The 26,885-nt window shown below is 37.5% G+C and overlaps 1 protein-coding gene across 5 annotated transcripts; it reads left to right on the top strand.

Annotated features, from left to right (window-relative positions):
* The first annotated feature begins 22 nt into the window (after positions 1 to 22).
* Positions 23 to 25,698, top strand: PRPF4B (pre-mRNA processing factor 4B). Of its 5 annotated transcripts, XR_008731480.1 has the most exons (19): positions 23 to 141; positions 3,953 to 5,146; positions 8,173 to 8,346; positions 8,611 to 8,766; positions 9,488 to 9,569; positions 11,073 to 11,283; positions 13,804 to 13,877; positions 15,356 to 15,446; positions 15,804 to 15,951; positions 17,169 to 17,306; positions 18,396 to 18,549; positions 19,511 to 19,625; positions 20,143 to 20,294; positions 20,774 to 20,860; positions 21,647 to 22,421; positions 22,935 to 22,980; positions 23,504 to 23,589; positions 24,408 to 24,453; positions 25,514 to 25,698. XR_008731480.1 is itself a non-coding variant. In XM_055705651.1 (15 exons), the coding sequence occupies exons 1-15, from the start codon at positions 104 to 106 to the stop codon at positions 21,848 to 21,850; spliced, it is 3,018 nt and encodes a 1,005-aa protein (XP_055561626.1). In that variant the 5' UTR covers positions 23 to 103; the 3' UTR covers positions 21,851 to 23,186. The 5 variants fall into 5 exon arrangements, 2 of the variants coding, with proteins under 2 accessions (XP_055561626.1, XP_055561627.1); XR_008731479.1 differs by having other exon boundaries at positions 21,647 to 22,980; XR_008731481.1 differs by lacking the exons at positions 23,504 to 23,589; positions 24,408 to 24,453; positions 25,514 to 25,698 and having other exon boundaries at positions 21,647 to 21,924; positions 22,287 to 23,186.
* Positions 25,699 to 26,885: the final 1,187 nt, after the last annotated feature.

Raw genomic sequence — 26,885 nt, forward strand, 5'->3', positions numbered from 1 at the left:
CCACCCCCTGCTTCAGCCCGCCCCCCCCCCCGCGGCGCCTCCGCGCGCGTGCGCCCCGGCCCCGCGTCTCCCCAGCGGCAGCGAAGGAGTTTGGAAGTTCAAAATGGCCGCCGCGGCGGAGCCCGAGCTGCGAGCGCCCGAGTAAGAGATCGGCTAGGAGGCTCCTCGCGATGGCGCCCCGGGGAGGAGGGAGGCGGGGGGAGAAGCACGGGCGAGGGGAAGGGGAGAGGGCGGGAAGCGGCCCGGGTGGAGGTGGCGAGCGAGGGGGAGGAAGGCGGGGGAAGGCGGCCGCTCCGGGGGACGGGGGTTGCTATAGGAGCCGCTCGCCCCGCCGCGAGGCTGCCCGGCGGGGCCGGGACGTGGGAGCCGGGAAGGCCCGTGGCGGGGGGATGGGGGTGGGGAGGCCGGGAGAGCGCGAGCCGGCCCGCTGGGGGCGGGGGGAGGGGAAGCGGAGCCGGGACCTGCGGGCGCGTGTCCTCAGTTCCGCGTGCGCCTTCCCGCCTCGGGGGGGCTCCGGCCCGGCGCGGCCCTCCCCGCTCCGCCGCCCCGGGAAGCGGGTTTGCCGCGGCGGGGGGAGGGGCGGGGGGGTCCCTCATCCTCCGCGTGGCTGCGAGGCCGCTGCCCTCCCGGGCCGGGCGGCGGCCCGGCGGCGCGCAGAGCTCGGGCATCCCCGGGGCGAGGCCGGGCCGGGGTCTGGTCCCGCCCCGCCGCGGGGCCCTGTCCGGGCGAGGCCTCCCCGGGCGAGCGGCGGGTGCCGCGGGGTTGTCCCTCCGCCGAGCCGCTCCCGCCCTGCGGCGAGCCCACCTCCCCCGAGTCCCGGGCTCTCTCGCGGTATAAAAACTGCCTGCGCTGGTGGAAGCAGAAAGCGATTTGTTGCCGCCAGCCCCTCCTTCCAGCCCTCGAAATGACTGGCAACTCCCGGCTCCCGTTGGGAAGCGAAGACCGAGCTGCCGCCTCCCCGCCGGCCCGGGGCTGCGGGGAGCGCTTTGCGGGCGGCCCGCTGAGCGCCGTGAGCCGGGGGGGCTGGCTGAGGTGCTGGGGCTGGCGGGCGCTTTCCTCCCTGTAACTTTTGCCCAGTGTTGACAGCCTAACGCTTACCTGCCGCTCCTCTTCCCTGTGTTTTAGCCGTATGAACGGCTTCCTGTATTTTTTCCACCTTAAAAAGGTGCGACTTGAGGCTCTGGGTTCTGTTTGTTACTCCTGGGAATAGAAAACGGATGAGGAGAAGCAGTCAGTGGATGTACATGTGAACTATGTGAAACACATCAGCCCATGGCAAAGAGAGCTCAGTACTGTATAAAGAAATGTAACTGAGGGTGATAAGGTAAAAACTGATGATAGGAAGCCTGAATGTAGAAAAAGACAGGTGAAATCCTTTTGCAAACCTTCATGAACTTCCTATCATTCTTCTTGAATTCAAAAATAAGGAGGGGAGAACAAAAAAGCTATAACAAGATCATGTCACAGTTCTCTCTATTGAAAGCACCTAAACGTGTAGATGGGTATCTGCTTCATCACCTGCAATCTTCTTGAAAGGTTTCTCATCCCTGTCATTACAACTCTGAAGCATTTAAATGAAGTAAAAGTTTATCCATGTTTTGATGGAATTAGCTGAAATAAACAATCCTGTGCATGAAGAAACTCTGAAATATGTCATGGATATTAATGAAGTTAATAGCAATTTTCTAGCTGAGGCACGGATACAAAGAAAGCTGGCAGTTGTGTTAGTGGTCTGTAGTGGTCTGAGATGCAACTGCGGTGATGTTTCTCATCTGGCGCCTCTGCTATCAGCCTGCTTTTATGGAATGTAAGGTGAGGTTATTACATAACATTAAAACACATGATAACAAGATAACTTGCCTATAGATTTCAGTGCCTCTTACTACTCTTAAGAGAAGGAAGACTTATCTGGAGCAGCTTGAATGGATGTGATTTTTGTTGTTCTGTAATATTTTTATAATGTATTGAAGTACCATTAATGTGTTAGTTGGGGACATATACAGTATTCTGTATGAGACTAAAACCTTGAAAGATGCATAGTTCCCTTAAAAATTCTCCTTGTGATATTTCACTGCTCTTTAGTCAACTTATGTCACTGACATACTTGCTCTGGACTGCAAGTCCAAGTTTAAAAAGTTATACATTTAATATTTTTTCCTTTTTTTTCATGTCTTTTTATGCAAATTGCAACATAGAGCAAGCTCTATGTTTGTTCTCTTTCTTTCTGACATTCTGTTGTCATAATGGTGTGGAGTGTCAGGAGGAAGTAATTAAGAAAAACACTCTTCTTTCTATATGCTTTGAGTAAGCAGAAGTAAAAGATGTAAAAGAAAAAGCATACAGCATTCTGAGTTAGGTCTCTGAGTGTTGCATATTTTTAAATCAGTCTGTTCCCTTAGGAAATTTCACATTTCAGACCACTGTAGTGTTAATAGTATTTGGAAATAATTTTAGTCTATGTTGCAGAAAAGCCTGGATTATTTACTAGTACTAGAATTTGCATTAACTGAAGCATGAGAGAGTCAGTAACTGTACACTCCTTGAAGATCCTGTCCTTAATTAGGAAGACACCAATCTGATTTATAGTGAAGTGCCATCCTTTAGGCCTGGCTTAGAGTACCTCTGATACATTTATTCTATTGGATCATTGATCATATTATTCTTCAGAAACAAAAGTCGTATGAAACTAGTAGAGTTCAAAAGTTGCTCTACATTTCTGTGTACATCCCCTCTGCCCCACCCCCATCCCCCCGACTGTCATGTTTAGAGAATTTCTTTTCAATTAATTTTCTCATACTTCTGAATGAAGCTTGGAATACAGAAAGAGCTACATTTAAGTTATTAAAATGTTAAACTAGTAAATTTCAAAACTGTAGTTTAGATGGGATGAGTTAGTAGAAAGGTGAACTCTTGACACCTATAATATTGGGTGACAGATTTCAAAAAGCAAATGTCCATCTTGCCACAGGCAGTAACTTAATTGATGTTCTGAAGGAGATCAGGAGGTGTTTGCTAAACACCATAAAAAAACCCCTATTGATAAGCCAGTTTTAGCATCTGAGGAAGATAATGTAAGTGAATGCATTAACATCAAGACTGAATTTTATCATTTCTGAAGTATACTATTTAAATTGCTTGTTGCTGTGACTAGCTAATGGGAGTGGGTTTGGTTTTTTCTTTAGAAGGAACACTAAATTATTTTGCTGTAGACTTATTTTCTGCTTTTTCAGCCATTGCCACTTTACAGGTCTGAAGATTACCACTTTTTTCTTGGGAAGCTGATAGTCTGCTGTATACTAACAGAATGTTTTTTTGAAATTAGGCTTCTTTAATTTATCAAGTGTTCCCTGTATTGCATAAATAATAAACACATGATAAGAAGAGTTCTTGATTTTTCTAACAGATGTATATACTTACAGAAAGAAATTGCAGTTAAGAGAATCGGTTGACTCTGTGAGATTTTGCAAGATGGTTTCATTAGGTGATCAGCATCATCCCTTGAAATAGGTTTTGTTTGGAGTCAGCTGTGTTCTGCCATTTGAAAATACTTTTAAAAGGCTTAACTTGGGTTAGGCATTGGAATGGGGCAGTAAATAAGGTAGATGGTGGACTGACAGGGTGCATAAAATTGCAACACTGCTGTGTACTATTAACAGATATTGTCAGTATTAAATCTAAAAGCACAAGCATTGATTTCATCCACACATTTTGTTTTGTTAGTGCATTTACTGTATCTTCCTTCCGTAGTGTTGCTTTTTGCGGTCATAGCTGTCTGTTCCTGAGGAAGTGTATCTGCTGTTATAACTTGGTTACGTTAGTTGTACATTTTTAATTCTCCCAAAGGTAGGTAATTAGATGCCAGTTAGTATCTTATCATTAAAAAGGCTGTCAATGCAAGATTAAGGACTGCAGTGAGTTGATAGTACTGATGTGTAGTTTTTATTTTTTGCAGGGTTGAGGATGCTGAAGCATCTGAGAAAAGTGTAAATGAAGAAAATGGGGAAGTATCAGAGGCAGACCAACCTCAGAACAAGCACAGCCGACATAAAAAAAAGAAACACAAACACCGAAGTAAACACAAGAAACATAAACATTCTTCAGAAGAAGATAAGGACAAAAAACATAAACACAGACACAAACATAAGAAACATAAATGGAAAGAGGTAGCTGATACCTCTGACAAAGAAGATGGACCAGCCAAAAGAACTAAAATTGATTTTTTAGCTCCTCTGGAAGACTTGGAGAAACAAAGAGCATTATTAAAAGCTGAACTTGAAAATGAGTTAATGGAAGGAAAAGTCCAGTCTGGGATGGGATTAATATTACAAGGTTACGAGTCAGGATCTGAAGAAGAGGGGGAGATTAACGAAAAGGTGCGAAATGGAACGAGACCTACAGTGAAGTCAAACACTAAGGGGAAATTGGAACCTGTGGACAACAAAACTAGTTCCAAGAAAGGAAGTAAGAGTGAATCAAAAGAAAGGACTAGGCACAGATCTGACAAAAAGAAAGGCAAGGTTGGAGTTGATGGAATCAAAGAGAAGACAACTAGAAGCAAGTCAAAAGAAAGGAGGAAATCCAAAAGCCCTTATAAGAGGAGTAAGTCTCAAGATCAGACAAGGAAATCTAGGTCTCCAATGCTTAAAAGGCGATCACAGGAGAAAAACAGAAAGTCTAAATCTCCCCCAGAGGATAGAAATAAAGCTGATGATAAAAGTAAGTCAAGAGATCGCAGGAAGTCTCCAGTTGTAAATGAAAACAAAAGCAGAGATCGTGGCAGAAAATCTAAATCCCCAACAGAACTAAGAAGCAAATCCAAAGATAGAAGATCACGGTCCAAAGATAGAAAACCTAGGAGATCAGAGACTGACAAAGAAAAAAAGCCACTTAAATCTCCTTCTAAAGATGCTTCTTCAGGGAAAGAAAACAGGTCCCCTAGACGACCTGGCCGTAGCCCAAAAGGAAGAAGCTTGTCTCCCAAACAACGAGAAAAGTCAAGAAGAAGCAGATCCCCTCTCTTTAATGATCGTAGATCTAAACAGAGTAAATCCCCCTCTCGAACCCGTTCTCCAGTTAGAAGAGTGAGGAGTAGATCTGCCGAAAGGAAAAGAAGAGAATCGGAAAGGAGGCGTCTGTCTTCTCCCAGGTAACTTAAAAGATGTCATGAACCATCGCAAAAATGTGTTACAGGATGAACTGTCTCCTAGCTCAGTGTTTTATTCTGAAAATAGCTATTAAAAAAGACAGTCAGATTGTGCATTGTGTTATGATCGTACTTTGTATGTGTTCGGTTTTAAAAAAATACTCCCCACAGCTGTTAAACATGCAAATTCAGCTTTGGTTGTTAAAGTGCTGAGTTATCTGCTGCTCACACTGTTACTGGGAACAAGTTTTCTAGCTCAGAGTTGTCTTTTTGTCACTTGGTTGGATTCAGAGTCTGACTTCTATTTTGTTTCTTAGTCCTGTTGCTTTCAGGAATTTTTGTGGACTGAGAGTTGCCTCCTCTCTTACATATTGGTGTTGGCTAAAAGTGGGTAATTAACCTCTTTTTCCCCACAAAAAAAAAACAACAAAAAAACCAAAACCCCAACAACACTAATAATAGGCAATATGTGTGAATGTCAGCAAATCTTTATCAAGATGTCCTCCTCACAGTCACTTTTTTTGTTAAAAATACTTATTTTTCATTTGCTACGGATATAGTAGTGTTGCTTCATTGTTGGTCTGTATATATCCTTACCATGTTTTGCATACACTTAAAGGAAAAGGGCTGAAATCTTTTTCATTTATTTTTAGTCTGGGATTTTTTTAAAAAAGACAATTTAGCCTATGAAAGCTGTTAACTTGAAATTTAATATAAACCATGAGACAATAATTACTAATAATTACTCTGAAGCTGTAAAGCCTGGATGCTAAGTTCCCAAGCAGAGAACAATATAAGTGTATACATTTTTGGAAGTTAATTCATTAAATGTAGGAAGCTCAACCGGCAGAAGAGTTCAGCATTACTTCTGGATAATGAATAATTTAAAACTTTTTACTACGGGGTTTAGCTTCACCCACTCTTGAGAATTAAGAACAAAGAAATATTCATTTAAAACAGTGGATTAGAACCACAAAGACTAGCTTGGTAAGTAAGTGCCTAATAAATGTGAAAGTCTCTCTGCCTGTACAGCTGAAGGTTACTCTGGTTTCAGGTATGGGGTGTCTTCTACAGGCACATTATCAGCTTATTTGTCTGTACTGCTCCTTAGTAATATTTTGGAGGGTGTCCCCAGTGGTGTTAACCAGGTTAAGCAAGTATTGTAAATGCTAGCAGTTTTATCTGTGTGCTTTCTGGTGAATCAGGAAATTATTGGCACAACCACTATATTTCTTTGACATACTATTTGACTTTTCTTCCATAGCATTTTGAATCTTTCAGTTTTCATTTCCGATGACAGCTTGCATGGCAGCCAGTTTGAATTAGTTGTTTAGATGCTATTTCAAGTGGTGCTTGTGTCTAGAATTTTGCTATCAAATTTATGTTGTAACACTGTGGTGAGCAGCATGTGAATGGGGGACTGCTAATTTCTTTTTTGCTAGAAGTGTTTGCAGATCAGCAGTAATAATCTTTGTGGGACATCCTGAACTACCTCCACTGTGTTGGAGCTTTAACACCTGTAATTACTCAGGCTGCCAGATAATTTCAGGGGCTTTAGAAGTTTTAGCAAAAAATTTCCAGTAATTTTATTTCTCATGTTTGTTGTCTTAGTGTTCTAAGGCATGCAAGTTCTAATCATGTAAGATTCTTCCCAGGTCTTTTGACTGAATTACTCGTTATATGATGTTACTAGGCATTCTTAATCAGCTTCTACTTTTTATCTCATACCTGTGATTCCTGAAGTGATTTAATTTTTTTAGGTAGTTTGATTGGGTTTTGGCAGTACAACCACTTCATTAGCCAGGAAACCTGGAACTGTCAGTTCATCCTGTGACTTTTTGCAAGATTGTTTACGAGAACATAATGTAAATTAGATGGACTAGAGGGATCATCGGCCTGCTTCAGCATTTGAGTCTACAGTAATTTCTTGTAGAAACTGCCAGTACTTCTGCATATGCATAAAGTTTCCTTCTGTCCCACTTTTAGTATATTGCATCAGTTCTGTATGCCTGGTCATTATACGTAGTTAAGGTAACTAAAGCTGATATAGTAGTCTCAAAACAAACAAAAAAACATTACAGAATGGGTGGGATTAATCTTTCAGACCCCAGAGGTTTTGTTCATTGATGAAATACACCACCTGAAATAACTTAGCCCAGTTTGGTTTAAAAAAAAAAAAGGGGGGGGGTGGCAGGAGGGAGAAATAGAGTGGCAACGTTTTCTTTAAACCATGGTGTGGAAGTATTTTCCAAGAGTTTCTGTGGCAGCCTCATTAGAATAGTAGTTAAATATTTTTAACTTACATCCTTTTACAGTTTGCGGTTGAAGACTTGCTGTCGTGGAATGCGATTAAGCTTTTTAATGTAGTTGTCCTATCAACAGTTTTTCTTCTTGAATACTTGTGAATGTGTATAGACAGGAATGAGCAAATTTTGAATAGTATATAGTGTCAGACTTGTTTTTTAATTTGAGAAGGATTAGTTTACATGTTAATTAAGAATTTTAGTTTTCAGCTGCCTTATTAGAATATTCCAAATGTTAAAGCTGTCCAGTTCTAGTGCCCAAATTGAAATAGACATTAAAGTCGTTGCTGTGGATTAGCATGGTCCTAAATTTCAATACCGAATTGTAAAGTTGCTGAGAAAATTCTCAATAATTAGTTTTTGGGGTTTATTTATTGTTAAAATACAGTTTCTGGTAAACACAAAAACAGGTCAATATTTATGTAAGACCTAAGCACAGGTTTTGTTTTAAAACCTGTCTTAGCATGTGTTAGCAATTAACAAGCTCTTTTTTCAGGGTTGTCCTCAACTAGACCTATGTATAGGCACATATTTCCCAGGGTACATACGGGGGAGAGGTGCAGAAGGGCAGCCAGCTCTGCAGCATACTTACCCATCCCTCCCTCAGAAGCCCCTCTAGTGGCCTTTCACTTGCAGTAAGATTTTGAAGTGAGCCTTAGAGGGAATTGGGATTTTTGTTTTCAGCTTGCTCCTGATTTTACCACCATTCTCTTCCTCTGTTTTAAGAACGCGGACCAGAGATGATATTTTATCTAGACGTGAAAGATCAAAAGATGTTAGCCCCCCCAGTAGATGGTCTCCATCCAGAAGAAGGTCTCGGTCCCCCATTAGAAGGAGGTCTCGTTCACCCCTTCGACGCAGCCGATCTCCAAGAAGGCGGAGTAGGTCTCCTCGGAGGAGGTAAAGGCACACTGCATTTTTTAATATATTTTGTAAAATACTACTAAAAGATTAAAGATGGCTATCTTTTGTGCAAAAAGGTGATGCGTTTTTTTGCCCACATTTATATATGCTAGCATGGTTGAATTAATTTTGTTCTCCATGAATTTATTTGTCTTATTACTTGGAGTCATTATGTACCTTGGTGTTTTATGAATAGATTTTTCTCCTTCTCTTCAAAAAAACAAACCAAACCAAAATCCAAACCCTCCTTACTGTTACCAGGGATAGAGGCCGAAGAAGTAGATCTCGCCTTCGAAGGAGGTCCAGGTCACGTGGTGGCCACAGACGAAGGAGCAGAAGCAAAGCTAAAGAAGACAAATTTAAAGGTAGTCTTTCTGAGGGTATGAAAGCTGAACAGGAGTCTTCATCAGATGAAAAGTAAGAATAAATTTCTAACTTGCACTGATTATCTGAAAATACAGATCCACTGATACTGCGAATGAATTGATATTTTTTGGGTGGTTGTCATCTAAAACCTTAATCATGTTTTAGTACTTGTGATCTTGTGAAATTACTATTGGGATGATCTGAAAAACTTTAGAGTATGCAAGAAACACCAAGACCTGTTGGCTAGTGGGCAGACCTGAGGGGATGATACGGTGTTAAGTTTCTAAATTCAACTTGATCAATACCTTGTGAAAATATTTGGTCTGTTTCCTGAAGCTTATTCCTTGAGGAAAAATGGTAATAGCTGAAAGGGTTAATTGCTATCTGCAAATCGGTTTTATATTTGCTAAATATCTACTTAATTAAATTGCTCAAGCGTATGCATTCTTAACCAAATAATTACTAAGGAAGAATGATGGAATGAAAATGAAGAAGGTTTTTTTCTTTCTCTTTAAAAACAGTTACTATTAATTGTTTGCAGTTAAAAATGAGATACACAAAGTCCCAATGAGATACCAGAAGATAAATTTTCTCTGTAAGGAGATGTAAATACACACACTGGGCTTTAATACGCCTTTGCTTTCTGAGTCAGTTGAACAGCTATTGTTTAATACATTGTGTGCTTTCTACATAGAAGAATGACATTTGGTAAAATTCAGTAGATAATTCTATGTTTATGATGTTACATTATAAAATAAATGTATTTTTATAGTCTTGAAGACTTTGATTTGGAAGAAGAGGATGAAGAAGCCGAGATAAGACAAAGAAGATTACAGCGGCAAGCAATTGTTCAGGTACCTGGTTATATTATCATGTGGGCTACAGAAAGTAATTTTATGTTTTTAGTGTAGAATGTTGTGATAAAGGAAGGCTCTTTGCTCGTTACTACATTATGTTAGTAATTACTGTATTTTTTCCAATTAATTTATTGTAAATGTTGGTCTCCATTAAACTTTACACTTCTATTGCAACAGCATGGCTTTTACAACTGAAGCAGCTCTTCTGTCAGCCATTTTTGTGCTACAGTTGGACGTTCTCTGACAGTCCTATGATGTTAAAAAAAGTTCTTCAGTTATTTTAATCTGTAGGTTTTCTTCATAGCTGTATCATTGATATCATTCTGTCAATATAGCAAAATGGTCAGTTATTTCAAGTAGAATTTATCCTTCTCCATTTCCAAAACTTTGTAAAGCCACTAACATGGGTTCCCCCTTCATAAATATAGATGATATATTCAGTTACACATGTGAGTTCCCATGGACTTTGTATTCCTGATAAGAAGGTAATAGTAATGACTGTAATAATGTGATTGAGACCCCTGAAAGGGAGCTGTGGCAAAAGGGGATGTAATTCTACAGCTCGAATCGGGTATCTTTTTTTTATTTGGCTCACAGCTACAACATAGTAAGCAAAATGCTGTGGCTTATTTACTTAGTATTTAGTTATAAAACCACTGTTTATAATGTGCTGCTTATTTTAAGCAGCACTAAAAATAGCATTCATGATTTGACTGCTATGCAAAGCCCATTGTAAAATCCTTCCAGAACTATGACTGAGCAAAACCATATAAAGTAAATTATTTTTAAAGGCAGGTTACACCTGTTGTTGGTCCATGCAGGAAGCAAAAACAATGGGAAACCTCTGTTTGTATTATTGAATAGTTCGACCTTGATAAGTGAGTGGTCTCAGCATTTGTTCATTTTGATTTTTAACTTTTGGGAGAGGAAATGACATTTGTATACTTTCATATTACTTAAAGTTTAAAAAAAAATAATTTGTACAGGTGTTGTCTTGAACTTTTTTAATGCATCTGAACTTTTTCAACAAGAATGAATGAATAAACAGGATTTCCACTTCAAATAAAAACCCCTGAATCTAAAAACTACTTTTCTGTAACATAACACTAATAAAAATGGGAAAGATTCTAGGATGAAAGATGTAAAATCATTAATTTGTCCTTAAAGACTTCAACACATGTTAGAATGGTTTATTTTACCTCTACTGACATTTTGTCACGAACAACAAAATAGTTAATCTTCAATAAAAATCAGTTTTTAAGGAAATAGAGACACATGAATTTTTCAGTCTTGTTTTATGCTCTGGGTTGTGGTGTGTTGTGGTAGAATAATTTTCAGAAGGTCTATCCCATTCTGCAAATAATCCATTGCTTTTAGAGGTGTAGATGATTACGAAAGCAAAGATTAAGGTTTAGCACAAACTGTTGAAAAGGTGAGTGTAAAAATGTTTAAATTGTGATAAGCTGTGATGGTGAGATTAATAATTAGATTTCTTTTTAGAAATACAAAGGCCAGACAGAAGACAGTAATATATCTGTACCATCTGAACCAAGCAGTCCTCAAAGCAGTACGCGTAGTCGCTCGAACTCACCAGATGACATCCTAGAAAGAGTAGCTGCTGATGTTAAGGAGTACGAACGAGAAAACGTGGACACATTTGAGGCGTCAGTAAAAGCCAAGCACAACCTCATGACAGTTGAACAGAACAACGGTAAGAATCTGAAATCTCACTGTATAGTGCAGGTTATGAAAGCTCAGACATTTTGCTTAGTTTCCTTACTATACTTCAGGACTTGGCAGTAGATTGACTTTTTGGACAGAATTTGAGAATTTCCACAAATATTACATACTGACAACGTTAAAATACAGCTTGCTTGTAAGGAGGAGGAGAATGCAAACGGAACACGTTCTTTGTATTTCTAGTAACTCTTAACACAATACAATGTGTGCTGTACATTTGGAAGAGTAAATAACGATGTCTGTCTTTATAATTAAGAATTAACCTTTTAACTTCCAAATTTTTCTTTTCACTTACGCATGTTCTTTTCGTAGAAGCTTAATATAGTCCTAGTCTTTACTTCAGGGTGGGTTGGGAACTGTGCCCCTTTTGTCCCTTTTTTTGGTCAAAACCACGGTGTCGGACAAGTGTAAGTGGGTCTGTAGTCATTTATAGAATGATTAAAGCTTTTGAGAGTTAATGCTAGTAAGTCCATTTTGGTGGCATAATTTCTTGGAGAAGTGGACATTTCCTCCTCTTCCTCCCTGCACGTGATCATTATATATTATTACACAGCAATACTGAAATGAAATACATCTTGATACAAAACTGGCCTTGTGCCTGCTGTGGTAAAAGGAACATAAAGCATCTTGCAGTGCAGCCTGTAATACTGAAAATCAGGGGGGTTGGTTATTTTTTTTCACTGTCTTTTGAAAGTGGATTACTGTACATCTTAAAGTAGTCAAAGGTGTGCCTAGTTGCTGTGTGGTCGTACTTTGAGCTCGTTTTCCCTACATCAGTTTCTTTTTGCAGTTTAATTGCAACAGCATGCTGTTTAACAAGGGCTGTGAAAGCTGCCCAACCCCTCAGGAAATAGTTGGACGGTTGGTTTGTATTTCGTGTCATGCACTAAATGTATCCCTGGGGGCTCAATACACTATCCTCTAGTGGATGCTTCTCTTCGAAGTAATAAAGCTGCATCTCTTTGGGACCGGTGTACTGCCCTGTAGTTTGTACTGGTCTACCCTTGAGCAGTGTGTGTTCAGATTGTTCTCCTGCAATGGAGGTAGAAAGGAACTACCTTACGCACTTTTTCTTGATTTACATACTGCAAATTTAGACTTAGTCTTCTTGTATGTCTTTTTACTTTTTTGTCAAGGCATGTACTGCTTTATAATTTTGTCCACCAAAGCATATGAAAATATAGCTGTTAACTATGTAGATATTTTTAAGATATGAAAAAGGGTTGGTTTTGAAAACAGAGCAGTTACTCTAAAATCTGGCAATTTTCACGTATGGGTAAGATTCGGGGTTGGAGGTGGCTATAACAGATGGAAGCAGTGGATCATCTTTCTTTGTACGAGCTATTTTTTATTTCTATCCTGACCTCATACAGAGCCAGGATAGTAAGTTCCTACAGAACTAGTTAATAACTCATTGTAGCCCAGTGCAAGTGTGAGTAACTGGAACTAAAAAAGACATTTGAGGAAGTTGCTGGAAGGGTCTGTCTGTGAAATGATGGTGTAACCTGTCTCCCCATAGTGTCAGGTGACAGGTCTATACCTTGAAACAACTGTGTCAGTGTGATGGATGAGAGTTTTTGATGCTGTTGAAAGATTTCAGTCTGGTTATTTTGTATGCATGTGGTTGGCTATATACATCCTGAGACCTGAAGCACCTGAGATTAACCATTTATTTTTCTCCATTGCTTAATACCCTCGAGGGAGTGCCTGTGATTTACCATGGTCATGAGGGGATGCTACCATAATGCGTGTTACGAGATAGTTTGAAGTTTACTTGTTTTCACTAATGTGTACTTAATCTATATTTCTCTGCTTTTATCAACCAAGTAAAATGTCTTTGGAACTTTAGAGATGATAAAAAGGTGAGAAAGGGATTATCTTGCCCACGTTAAAAATGTTTCTCTTAAATGTAAGAGTAAACATTGTCTTTGACTAAAAGCTATGCGTGAGGTCCTTTTTGGCAGGGTTGAAGAAAACATTTTCCAAAGACACATCTTTTGGGCTTTACAGCTTTGTTTTTGAGTAAAATACTTTGTCAGCAGAAAAGCCTGAAATTTTATATTGAAACCATGTCTGTATTGGTTTTTATACATAGACATTCATTCTAGGTTTCTTTTTATACATAAACATATATAAATAGATATATATAGAGAGTATTTATAATATATACTATATAGATATAGTAATTATCTGTAGGGATCACATAAGTATGTACTACTTTTGCTACTACATGAATTATTTGAAAGCTATTGTACTTAATTTTTCAAGGAGATACAAATTTTTGAGTGCTTTGAAGAACTTAACCAATCTTGAGCTTTGTATTTCTAGACTGTAAAATGGTATTTGCTAGAAACATTAGTAGAGCCACCTGTTTGCCAACATACTGACCTAAGATTATATTGTAAAGATACCAAGTCACGAATTATACTGGTAACAGAGTTAGTGGTTTGTCATCTTTTTCATGTTGAGTAATCTAGATTTCATTTTTAAGGTTCAGCGCAGAAGAAGCTGCTAGCTCCTGATATGTTCACAGAATCAGATGATATGTTCGCTGCATACTTTGATGTAGGTAATTCTTGGAGATGAAATATATGACTTTTTTGCTTCATTTTTTATTAGAGAATTACTGTCACTTGAGGTTTGTGGGAACTTTGATTTCTAAGAGGATGTGTAACTGAGTGGATAATATGTTCTGAATCTTTTGATCAGCCAAGGCAAAGTAGCTCTTAATTAGTATTTCAGTGAAAGAAAACCTGCTGAAATTAGTGGGATTTTGGCCAGAGTAAGCAATTGGGGAATTCACCTGCTGTTTGGATAGGGCCTATAGTGGCAAACAGTAATAAACCTATTTCTAAGTTAAGCTTTATGTTAATATTACCATGCTGCACTGTTCTAAATAGGTGCTTTTTTTCAGAGATTCATGTATGGTTAATTAAAAAGTGTATGTAAGGTATCTTAATTTCCTGATGATGCTGTGTTGGAGTAATGTGGTGATTTGTTTGGTGGGGTTTGTTGGTTGGTTGGTTTTGGTTGGGGCTGTTTTTTAAGAGATACATTTCCTGGTTTTACTTTGCCCTATTCCACCAGTTTTTCTCTAAATGTGCTGAAGTGGCCTGTGAATATGGGCAGTCCAGTGACCAGTTTTGAGACTTTTCTTGCCATTCTCTGTAAATCTACCTCATCGTTGCTGATGTACAACACTTGAGACAACAGTCTCAAGACAACAACTTTCCTCAAGTTAGAAATTCTCTAGTTATTTTTCGGTGATGACAGGTAAAACCTATTTGCTATGGCAGAAGCATTGGTGACAAAAGGCTGCCATGGTGGCACTCTAGTAACACTGGTAATAATAATAAAATAAATCAAAACCACTTTGACCTGGAAAAAGATAGATACTTGAAGGATAGTGAAGAGTGTGTGTGTCATTTTAAAGATTTGAAAGTTACAAGTAGAGATATATATGGCTTGTAAGTATGCAATCCCCCTTCCAGAAACTGTTGTTCAGTTGAAGATTTTCATTACTTTACAGATTTTAATTTGTGATAATATATTGCTAAATTTGTTCAGAGATGTCAATAGCAATTTTAGTAATATTATGATTGTAAGTGTAATAGTATGAAATCTGTGAAGTGGCATTGAATGAACAGAAATTCAAGGCTTAAACAGTTACATTTTCCTTGCAAATTGCTAAACTTCTTTACTACAAACATACTGTAAGTAAAAAATCTTCTTCAGATGGTCCAAAATGTGCATTCTAACATGACTTGTATAAATTCCTCCTGAGTACTAACTGAAACTTTGCCCATTAATTTTTAATAATAGTTCTATTGGTTGGACCTCATCATCTTCCCTTGTATCAGTGTATAGATACTGGTATGTAAATAGCATTTTGTGTTCAGTAGTTTCTCTCTCCTACAAGATAAGTGTGTTTGTGCTGTGGAGAGGAACAGTGTTTCAGTAGGAAAAAAGGGGGTTTGATAAGTAAACATCAAGGAAGAACATAGAGCATACAAGCAAAGCTGTTACTTTTCTGTTTATTTCAGAGTGCTCGTCTAAGGGCTGCTGGGTTTGGAAAAGACTTCAAAGAAAACCCCAACCTCAGGGATAACTGGACTGATGCAGAAGGCTATTACCGTAAGTTCTATCTGTTGATTGGCAGGGACAGCTAGAATGAGGATGCTGAATGGAAAAGGTCCTCATGTAAAAGTACTGAAATGTTACTCTAGTGTAGATGTACCACGCGTGCCCTGACTGACTGTGTAATGTACTGGCTGAAATGATCATGCAGGTTTTAACCTCGCTTACAGAAAGACTCCAGACTTCCAGAATCAGTTTGTTCCCCGTAATTTCCGTAAAGCTAGGTGATAGAAGACATTGCACATTATGAAATGAAGTGATTATACCATTACCCTCTTCTTCTGAAATTTAGAGAGTGTTAAAATTTCATTATATATGTCACTTAACTTTAAATTGCTTGATTTTATCCTTCAGGTGTTAATATAGGTGAAGTTCTAGATAAACGTTACAATGTCTATGGTTACACTGGTCAGGGAGTCTTCAGTAACGTAGTGCGAGCCAGGGACATGGCAAGAGCAAACCAAGAAGTAGCGGTTAAAATCATCAGGAACAATGAACTTATGTAAGTAATGTTTTTGTTCACTGATAATAATACAGTGTATGTAACAGTTGGACGATTTCCATGTTGTGATTTGAATCTCCCTTTGTTTCAAGTGAAGTAACAGATTACAGCTGTGATTTCCTGCCTTTTCTGCTAATATGAGCCAGATAATGGGAAGCGCTTGAGGACTATGTATCCACACTTCTTTACAGCTATCACAGGAAGAAGAAGGGTACTTGCATTTTCATCAAGCACTTTCTCATTTGCAAAACTGCAGGGAACAGTGGTAGCAATACGAGGCCAGCCCAGCCCTAAAATTATTGAGATGGGAGTTGTGGACTGTAAAAAAAACTTTGTTTTGATGGACCAAATCGATTTGTCAGGCGTATGGGTTGGATCCTAACTGATCACCTGTAACTTACAAAAAGACCTGTGTACATTATTTATTTTTGTATAGTCTATATGTTTACATGTATATAAGATATATGAAAAGGAATGGGACTCTCTGTTGGCAAAAAATTTTTTTTGAGATCTTTCAGAATAACACAGTTTAATAGATCATACTTTATGTGAGGACTTACCTATAATGCTGTATTAAGTAACTGCTGCTGTATTTCTGCAGTTGTATATTATGTTCTCTTCCGTTAAAGACAGCTTAAATAAAAATATTTTCCATGCGTTTTACCTTGGAGGTTTTAAAAGTTGACTTGCTGTGTGTATAACTGTGTTATTTTGAGTTATATGAATAGGTATCTGGAAAAGTTTTAAAAAAGGAGGGGGGTGATAAGCTATTTCAGTTTGGTGTGTTGTATCATTAAGTTTGGGTGTGTACTTGACTCTTAAAAGTCTTAAGCTGAAAACTTTTTGTAATAATGTATGTGGTTAAGTACTTCTTTAAAAAACTAAACTTCTCGAGCGAGTGCTGTTTGAAACTAAAATGTCATATCACAGGAGGAAATCTTAATTTTAGCTTTACATGCAACCAGGAGGGAGGAGGAAAAGGTTAACCAGAATACAAAGGCACAATGAGGATCAGGGAATTAAACAAACTTACCCAATGTGTCGACTCTGACAGCAAAAGACTGTTGTGATTTTTTTTCAAGACGTGGTGCATTAAGTAGTGACAAGACACTTCTCATTTCTGGATAATTATAACCGCACTAGTGAATGTCTGGATTTTTAAAAAGGTATTAGAATTTCACTGGTTTTCCTTTATAATCATATTTCTTTGTTTTCAGGCAAAAAACTGGCCTAAAAGAACTGGAATTTTTGAAGAAGCTCAATGATGCAGATCCTGATGACAAGTTTCATTGTCTACGGTTGTTCAGGCATTTCTACCACAAACAACATCTCTGTCTGGTATTTGAGCCACTCAGGTAAGATGACAAATGTTTGGGGTTCTCTGTAAAAAGTAAAGTACTATTGAGTGATCTTTACTTTTTGATTTTGGCTATTGTTTTGATACCTTGTTCTATTGCCAAGATTCAAAAACGCATGGACCTTTAAAAAAATATTATCTGGAGGCACAAATTGACGAACAGAATGCTGAAGTATTGCTGATGTACTTAAAGCATCATTGTGAATTTTCTGCCTGGACAATATTTGAAATAAAATAATGTATTATTAAAAATGGGGCATCTCACCAATGCTGCTCTTTTTTTCTTTGGTTTGCAGGGCACAGGGGGGCTTGTGTGTATGTCACAATATTCTTGTTAGTTTTCATAATTAATTCGCAGAGAAGTTCAGCAAGCGCTGTATATTCTGTGAAGAGTACATATATAACAACGCTCTAAGGAAGAAAATTGTTACGGTGGTTTCTTTGCATGCTCAGTTTTCCTTTAAATAATTAAGGTCTTATGACAGGTTAATGGCAGACACTATTTTATGGTAGATGTGGATATATTAATTGCCTTAGTTCCCATTCCCACTTAGAGACATCAGTTGTTCTTATCCTGAGTTTTCTGTGTATGTCATTTTAATTTTTGCCATATTTCAGGTGAAGATAAGTTGTATGCTGAAGCAATGCAAACTTTATGAAATTGCTATTATATTTTCATAAATAAGCCATACAACAAATTATTATTTTTGTGCTGCACTATCTCTTTATAACACACTTGAACATTATTTATATCCAGTGATGGTTTTTGTCCTGGAATTATGCTCTTTTTATCTGCTGTTTAAGTCACCAAAAAATCACCTTCTCAACTTGTATCTTTTGCATACTTCCTTCCTTATTTATTTCTGAAGAAAGCAAGTACAAAGGCTTTACAGTTATTAAGAAAATGCTGTTCATGTGCAAATAAATCCACTCAAATTAGTCTTGATTAAGAATGTGTTGTGAATTAAGCCAGTCCAGTCTAGTAAGTAATTATACAATATAGGAAGTTTGTCTTACAGTTCAGGAAGCCACTATGTTTGTCTTTGGTAAGCTTTTCTGTTCTTTCTCTCTTCCTTTCTTTTAATAGTATGAATTTACGAGAGGTGTTGAAGAAGTATGGGAAAGATGTTGGCCTCCATATTAAAGCTGTGCGTTCCTACAGCCAGCAGTTGTTCCTGGCTTTAAAACTTCTTAAAAGATGCAATATCCTACATGCAGATATTAAACCAGATAATATTTTGGTAAGTAATAAATAATTGAAACTTATTTTGCAGAGTCTATATTGGAAAATTAAATATTTACAATTAATATAATTCTTTTAATTTAGATGAAGTCAAATTTCACTTTATCTGAAAATGTTAGGGATTCATGTTTTGATACAAGATGCTATTGTGGTATAAATAGAAAGAAGTATACAGCATCTAAATAAAATCTTTTATTCAATACAGTCTTTCTCAAACAAACCTGCATCCATGCATTTCTTTATAGAAAGCATACCTTCCAGTGTTCTTTCTCAGGAGAAATCTTGGGACTTTTTCCATCAGTAGTTGAAAAATGTTCTTGCTTTCTGTAAAATGGAAGTAGGTGGTTTGAGTCTGGATGGAGATTTTGTTTGTGTGAATGAGATAATGGCAGAAAGTCCTTGATGCCTTTTTCCTCTTCTGTTTCCATTAAACATTCTGCGGGTTAGCAGGGTGTGAGATCTACAACAGAGGAATCAAACACATTTCCTTTGATTTTCTTGGTGTCATCCCTGTGACAAACTCGTATTTTTATTTGATTTAAAATGTTCTCTTCTTGCCACCACAGCAGTAAAATTTACTATGTAAGCATGGGTTATGTAAATAATATGCTGTTTTATGAGTGGTACTCCAGATACTAGAATTAGAAGTCTAAACTGATACAATTTCAGTATCTTGAATGAAATCTGGATCCACCAAGGATATTTTGGTAAAGGAAAAGTATGTGAAACTGACCTTTTTGTGTTTTGTAGGATCTCAAGACATTAACTGTCACTTTCAATTAAGAAAGTTTCACAATTTCCTCAGAATACAGAGAGGAAGGATTAAAATATGGGAGGAACTTCCAATTTAAAGGCTGAATGCTTTTCTTATCTCAGACTTTATGTATTGTCACTTTCACAGTGCTATTGGCAATTCTGTCTACAAATAGTGCTAATGGATATTTACATTTAACTTTCAGGTGAATGAGTCTAAAACGATATTAAAGCTTTGTGATTTTGGATCAGCTTCACATGTCGCAGATAATGACATCACACCGTATCTAGTTAGTAGATTTTATCGCGCTCCAGAAATCAGTAAGTACCTTTGTACTGGCTACATGTATCATAAGCAGTATACTTAACGTAGCTATATACCATACCAGTACTAGCAAATGAGAATTTGACTTGAATTTACTCTCTGTTTGGTCTTAGCAAAACACCACTCTGGAAATATGATGGCAGTCAAAAATTCAGACTTTGAAAGCATGCTTGTGTGACTCTTCATGTATGTTGGTGGTCAGCTCAGTGAGGACAGGGAGAAGTCATTCTGATTGGTTATAGTTATGTTTTAATTTAGAGGTATTGTTCTGACTTCTTGTTTTTTTACTAACTTAATTCATGCTGATTAGTTTGGGTGTTAGGTAAACACCTCCCTTTCTAAAATAGGGATACTGTAAAAGTTAAGTCTGCGTCCTTTTAGGGTAACCTCTTATTCCTAAGAGGAGGAGCACCAATATAATTTACAAATTGGAAACTGTTCATCTGTCTGGTTTTGTGATATTATACTGTTTAAGGCTCCTTTATGGAATTAACTGGAATTGCTCTGTTTCAGTTATAGGAAAAATCTATGACTATGGTATAGATATGTGGTCTGTAGGCTGCACATTATATGAACTTTATACAGGAAAAATACTCTTTCCTGGCAAAACCAATAACCATATGTTGAAACTAGCCATGGATCTCAAAGGAAAGATGCCAAACAAGGTAAGGAAAATAAGTATATGATTTCTAATTAATATCTGAAACTGCTAAAATGAACAGTAGAACATACTTCCTTTTTTCAATCTGCATTCTGTTTCTTATCGTGTACATCTTCTGTTAACAGCAAGTAAATATCAGACTTCATTCTGACTGTATAATTTATATTGATTTAAAATCTTATGAAGTGAAAGTATACAGCTTCTTTTTCATAGACTAAGTATAAAGTGAAAGCAGAAAACTTCTAAGCACTGACCTGAAAAAAAATACGTAAGTCAATGTAAGATACTGTGTCTTTTTCAACTGGTTTGAACTGTATTTTTTTTTTAATTCAATCTAAATATTTCTTGCTGTCCTTTTGATATATTTTTCATTAGTTTCGAATTATTCGTGTTCCAATAAGTTAGTAGACATCAATGCTAATTGTGGAATTTGTAAAACACAGAGAACTTGCCTGAAACTCTTGCCTTTCCCTCATTTTCCAGATGATTCGAAAAGGTGTGTTCAAAGATCAGCACTTTGATCAAAATCTCAACTTTATGTATATAGAAGTAGATAAAGTGACAGAGAGGGTAAGTCCTTAATGTGTTGACTAACATTCATTTTTTCCAAGCTTTCTTACTATTATGACCTTTCAAATGTATCTTGTCCTCTTAATTAAAGATAAGATTTTTACAAACTGTTAGAATGTCCTTTCGTGGTGGTATGGATAAGATACATAGTTGTAAACTGGCAACAGAGATTTTTAATTTCCCCCCCCTACTATTTAGGAACACGTTTAAGAGAAAGCTGAGTTTTATCTTGGTAGGTGCACAGGGTACCTCCACATAATCTTAACCTTAAATTACTAATAAAAGAAATTCTGCCTTTATTTTGGAGAAGGACGTCCAATTCCAGTATGATGTGCTTATGTTGTAGAAGATCACTATTACTTTCTGTATCATTTTAACATAGTATATTTATTGCGAATCACAGAATTAGGGGATTTCACATAATCACAGATATTTCACAAGATCACTATTACTTTCTGTATCATTTTAACATAGTATATTTATTGCGAATCACAGAATTAGGGGACTTTTCCACATGAAATTTTGATGTTTTCCATTAACCGGGATGTTAGGTTCGTGTATGCACTGGCTGTTGGTGAAGGATGCAGCCTGGCCTGCCCCTGACAGTATTATTTCTACTTTTCCTTTGCCCACATGGGGATTTATGAGGCCGTATGATGAGGAAGGGCATTGCTAATCAGATCTGAGAGAACCCTGCAGAGAAGTTGCTGCTGAAGCTCTGTAACAGGGATAGGGGGTTTTGTGTGTTACTTCCGTTCTACAAGGTTGCCATTTTTGTATTTGTAGGAGAAAGTTACTGTTATGAGCACCATAAATCCAACCAAGGACCTGTTAGCAGACTTGATTGGGTGCCAACGACTCCCTGAAGACCAGCGTAAAAAAGTGCACCAGCTAAAGGACTTGTTGGACCAGATTCTAATGTTAGACCCAGCTAAACGAATTAGCATCAACCAGGCTCTGCAGCACGCCTTCATCCAGGAAAAAATTTAAACCAGATGAAGAAGTTCAAAGGGTTTGAGTAATTAAGATACAAAGACTGAAGAAATTTCACAGCAGTTATTAATGTATATAAACATAAATATTTCCCCTGCAAAGTTGAGGAAGAGATGATACATTTGAATTAACATCAAGGCTGATATTTCTTTTAGAAATGTTAGAGTAATTCTGTTTTGTGTCTTATGTGAAAATTTTCACTGTAGAACTCTTTTAATTGCCAAGACTGCACAGAAGTACAATGCTAATGTATATGGTTGCAGTTCGTATATATTATAAAAAGAAAAAAGCATCTGTTATAAAAAAAAAAAAAAAGGAAGAAAAAAAAAGAGCAGTAATACTGGGTGGTTGATTTGTTTTTAGCAGACTTGGCTTCATTTTTGTCTTTAAAAAATGGCCAGCATAAATGCTGTTTATATTCACATTTTCCTAGGTGTGTGTGTGCAGGCCACAGCAGCATGCCCTTGGTGTAGTCAGTGCCGAAGGGGGTCTGTTCCTTCTTGAGCCTGCCCGCAGGGATGGTCTCCTCTTTTAAAGCAGGTTGTGTACAACTTTCAGTACACTGAAGGTAAGCTAACCCATCAACATCACCGGTGTTTAAGCTGTTATTTTACTGGAAGAACTGACAAATGAGAGACAATAGCATTGTGGCAGAATTCCCTGCATGTTTGATAAATGATCTTGTTTTATTTTCTGGCATTGCAACCGTGGCATAGTTACAACTTCTGTTCTGTTCATCACATTTAAAACTTCGAAAGTGCGCACTTGATGGATAGAGCGCCTTCAGTGTACTGTTTCTTATTACTTTAATTTTTTTAATCAACTTGCTATAGACTTTGTATACATTTTGTTAAATACAGTTCACTATGACATAGAACCAATACTTACAGAAGAGTTTTCATTTAGTAATTACGTATGTTGGGATCTCATTCGAAAGACCTTATATCTAAAGGATAGATAGACAACATAAGGAAATTTTTAACTATTTGTATGTCATTTTGAAAGTGTACTGCTTTATGCTAAAAGTGTTTCATTTGTTCATTGTTTTCATTATTTGTGATCATGTTGTCTTTCAATACAGGCATAAACCTTCCACTCTTGAACAAAGCAGCTGCTTTTTAAAAGCGGTAATTGCTTCTTTACCTTTTATTTCTTTTGTAAATGAAGCTTTTCTTTAAGAAATGTGACTTTAAAGTGTTGTCTCTTGCATAAAACAGTTGACACTTACTTATTGTAAAGTGAAGATTGTTCTGCTGCATGTAAAGTGGACCATGCAGATTTCTGTATGTTTTCAGTATGCATCATTAGATAATAAAGTCTTTTGTGAACAAGGCATTTGTAGCCATTTTTAAAAGAATCTGTCTTCAGTGATGGTAAATCAGGTAATCCGTAAGAACCACCCCTGCATTTCCTATTAATCATTTAATTAAAGGGATTATTAAACATTATGATCTTTGGGAGAGCTATAGGCTATGTTAATTAGATATATAATTATCACTGCTTAAACGAAAACAAAGCAAAAAGCCCTACAGATACTGTCTGTCTGCTTTCATTGTAATGAAATTATTCCTGTAGGACATGGGATTAAATTCAGGCTTTAACTAATGTTTGTGCTGTTTTTCTCACTTTTCCTTTTGATGGTGCTGAAAGAGAAAAAGGAAAGCGAGTCACAGGCCACTCAACGCCTACTCCATGGGTCTGATTTGCTGAGACACCAACTTCACCTTCCTAACAAGGTTATTTCTGACAGCATGTGTAGATAAACATTTAGCAACAAATTAAAAGAGCTTGAAACATTTGAGTTGGTTATACAGGGTGAGGAAAACAGAACCAACTTTTCAGGTCTATACTGCTGTTCTAATGTTCTGTTTGACAATGTTAAGAAGTCACCTTTTCGTTTTTATTAACATATCCTGACAAGCTGTGAAAACCCCACTGGTTTCACGTACTTTATGATACTTCTTTGAACTAAGAAGGGTTTTTGTATCCATCTAGGTACATAATGGCAGCAATCATGCACTCTTAGTGCACTCAAGAATGGAAAAATGACACAAAGCAGTCATTCTGCTGGTGGGGAATACCCCACCGAGGAGATGTAATGAACTAACTACGAAAACAAGCAGGAGATGGGTGGTTTTGTATGCCTATTTGGAACCTTCAGCCTGTCTCTTCTCAATTTATATTGTAAAATACTTAATAAAAAATAATCTCTCCTTATTTCAACATATTAAGGTATCTTGTTCATACAGGAAATGAAAAAAATTAGCTTTCACGTTTAATGAAACACTAGTTGCTTGCTAGCTAAATACAGAAAGTACCTTGCACTTTTAAACGTAGGCAGCACCTCTGAGGGCAGTTTTACACAGATGTAGTAGTAGCTTATTCTTTCTGTTGCTTTGTACCTTATTCTTAAAATAGGAGTATAAAACAATGAAATGAGGTGGTGATACAGGAACAAAGCAGTAGAAAAGATGCCCCTTAATGCCTACAGAACTGTTTTAAGCTATTCTGGAGAAGCATAAAGTTGCTCGTTTACTTGTTCTTTGTGTTGTAGGTGCAGCTCAAAAGAAGATGATGGCTACCGGAAGACATGAACAAAGGTTTCTGTCCTATAAGATATGAAAAATACTCTTCATGTAGTTCTGTCTTAATCTTTTGGTTTCCAGCATTCCAATGTAGAATTGATTAACACTGCTGCAGTACTGATAATTCCTGAAACAGACTGTTTAGTGTATTAGAATTTGCTATGTAGATGTGGGTTTTTTCATTTCTGGTTGAAGAGATTTATTTATTTATTTATTTATTGTGATTAAATGTAGGTAAATAGGTATTACTGTTTAAATGTAGTTTTCTTAAAATGGTAGAATGATCAGTACAAAACCTGTGAAATTTAGGAAAAAATCTCCCATTATATTTGGTTAAAATATGTCTGTTTTAACTAGTAAATACTGAAACAGGTGATGCACTTTCTTCTTTAACTTCAGCAGGTTCATTATTTATTTTAATTCTTTCCAACTACTGTTGATACAGAGAATAGCTGATGGGTTATTCAAAACAAGTGGATTTCAGTCCTCCGTCCAGTATCAGCTTCAGCTGATACTTCTTGTTCACAATAATAGAAAATCTTTAGTTCTGGCTTCAAAAGCCTCTGGAATCAAGGACTTAACTGACAGTCTTGAGGAACCTCTCCAGTTTTAGGCAGTACCTGTCCCGGTAGCCTGTGCTCTGAGTAGAGCTGCTGCAGTCAGCTGAATTCCCATGGTTGCAGCTTGGCGCAAACAGAAGAGCTGTGCAACAAGAGTTTTCATGTTGAATGTTTCTCAGCTGATCTGAGAGGGAGGATAATTGCTCTTTTTCTCCTGTACATGAAGATGTAATTTGTATCTTCACCTGAGGTCCTACAAATAGAAAGTTTGGCTAAATCTACTGTGCTGATTTCTGTTCCCTTCTCCCTCATGGTGACAAGGAGCTTCGCATTTAACATCCCTAGTTTGCTAGGCATTCAGAAAAAAAACAAGATACCAGCCCTATGCAGTTAGAATGTGCTTTTATTACCTTGGTGTATACTGATATAATTTAAAAATTAAAAACTGTTTAAGTGTTTTTTGATAGAATGATTCATTTAAAACCTTTTTAATAATACTTTATCTCCATACATAGGGTAAGTGGCCTTAAACCTCTGAAGAGCCTTTATCTGTATATTGACCTGTACACAGAAGGCAGACCAGTCTGTGACACTGCTGGAGATAGAGCAATCTTCTACAGTACGTGTAAAATTGTAACTCGGGTGGAAGGTGTTGGGAAGTGGCAGTTGTTTGAAATTAATAAAGGATGCTTAAAACTTAGTTGCATCCTGTCTTCTGTTGTGTTTACAAATGTCATACTGGAAAGCTGCTAAATATATGAACAATTTTTAAACACACTAAAACCAGTGTAGTTCTTTGAACGGAGTTGTCTGCGTAGGTATCAGAGGTACTACAGAATCTGTGAAAAAGTCTTCCTGAATGTGTGTAGAATGGAGCTGTTGTCTTCATCTCCTGGTTTTTGGAAGCCCTGTCAGTGCCAAAGAATTCATGTGGATTTCACTTTGATTTTCCCACGCCTTTTTTTAATATTTTATAGGGAAGTACTACCACCCTGTATGAGTTGGGAGATGAAAGAATTTAATTGTATTACAGTGAAGGGAAGCCATGTGTATTTATAGATTAATCTTTGTAAGAAAAAAATTGAGGCTAATCAAATGGGAGAAGCAGCATGGTAAAGTGGGATGGAATGTGTATTTTCATTGTACTCATTACGTGGGTACGGAAGTGAAACTACCAAATATACCTCCTAGGCTTTCACATCTTGGGGTTTTTTTCATCCAAATACTTAAATAACTAAAACTTAATATAAACTTGTAACAAATTAAATTACTTTCTCTAAATGAAAAACTTGGCCCTTCCTTCCATGCTATACCTTTTGAATTCTTCATTGTCTCGATTATTCCCTTATAAACACCGATTTTGATGGTTGTGGCCCAGATCTTTCTATAAAGTAGGTATGAGCTAATTATTCATAAAATAGTGAAAGCACAGGGAGAATATTTAGAAAGATTAAGCGTTCGGTTTAAGTTAATGAGAAATAATGTAAAGCTACAGATAAGAAATAAATAGGTCATAACCTGGAAGGTGGATACTGATACAGTCACTGTCTATAACTGTTCCTGGTTTGGTCTTAAAACTGTTACTTTTCAAGTGGGAATGCAACAAATGTGGCTTTGTGTTCTTGTAAAACAGAAACGGGAGAGGGTAACTGGGGACAACCACAATACACCCCATTATAAGAATCGGGCTGATAGTTGCTATCAAGAATAATAAGCAAAGAAAGTCTGTATGGCTTTAAAAACGAGCATGAGCTGGTAAAGGAGGATACTGGCCACAGGAATCTGCAGTCTGCAGAATGAAGAAAACTCTTGACTCATCTGCCCTGCCACGCGCTGTGTGTGCAGGGTGCCTGGTGTTTCTGGGGGGCCGCTTTCTCTCGGAGGTCC

The sequence above is a fragment of the Falco cherrug genome, chromosome 3 (assembly GCF_023634085.1).
Source record: "Falco cherrug isolate bFalChe1 chromosome 3, bFalChe1.pri, whole genome shotgun sequence".
NCBI lineage: Eukaryota > Metazoa > Chordata > Aves > Falconiformes > Falconidae > Falco > Falco cherrug.

What these genes read in the sequence shown, in the direction of transcription:
- PRPF4B (XM_055705651.1), top strand. Translation starts at nt 104, where the DNA reads ATGGCCGCCGCGGCGGAGCCCGAGCTGCGAGCGCCCGA. An exon ending in GAGTCTTCATCAGATGAAAA is followed by an intron (nt 8,767 to 9,487) that starts GTAAGAATAAAT and finishes GTATTTTTATAG; the next exon opens with TCTTGAAGACTTTGATTTGG. An exon ending in TGATGCAGAAGGCTATTACC is followed by an intron (nt 15,447 to 15,803) that starts GTAAGTTCTATC and finishes TTTATCCTTCAG; the next exon opens with GTGTTAATATAGGTGAAGTT.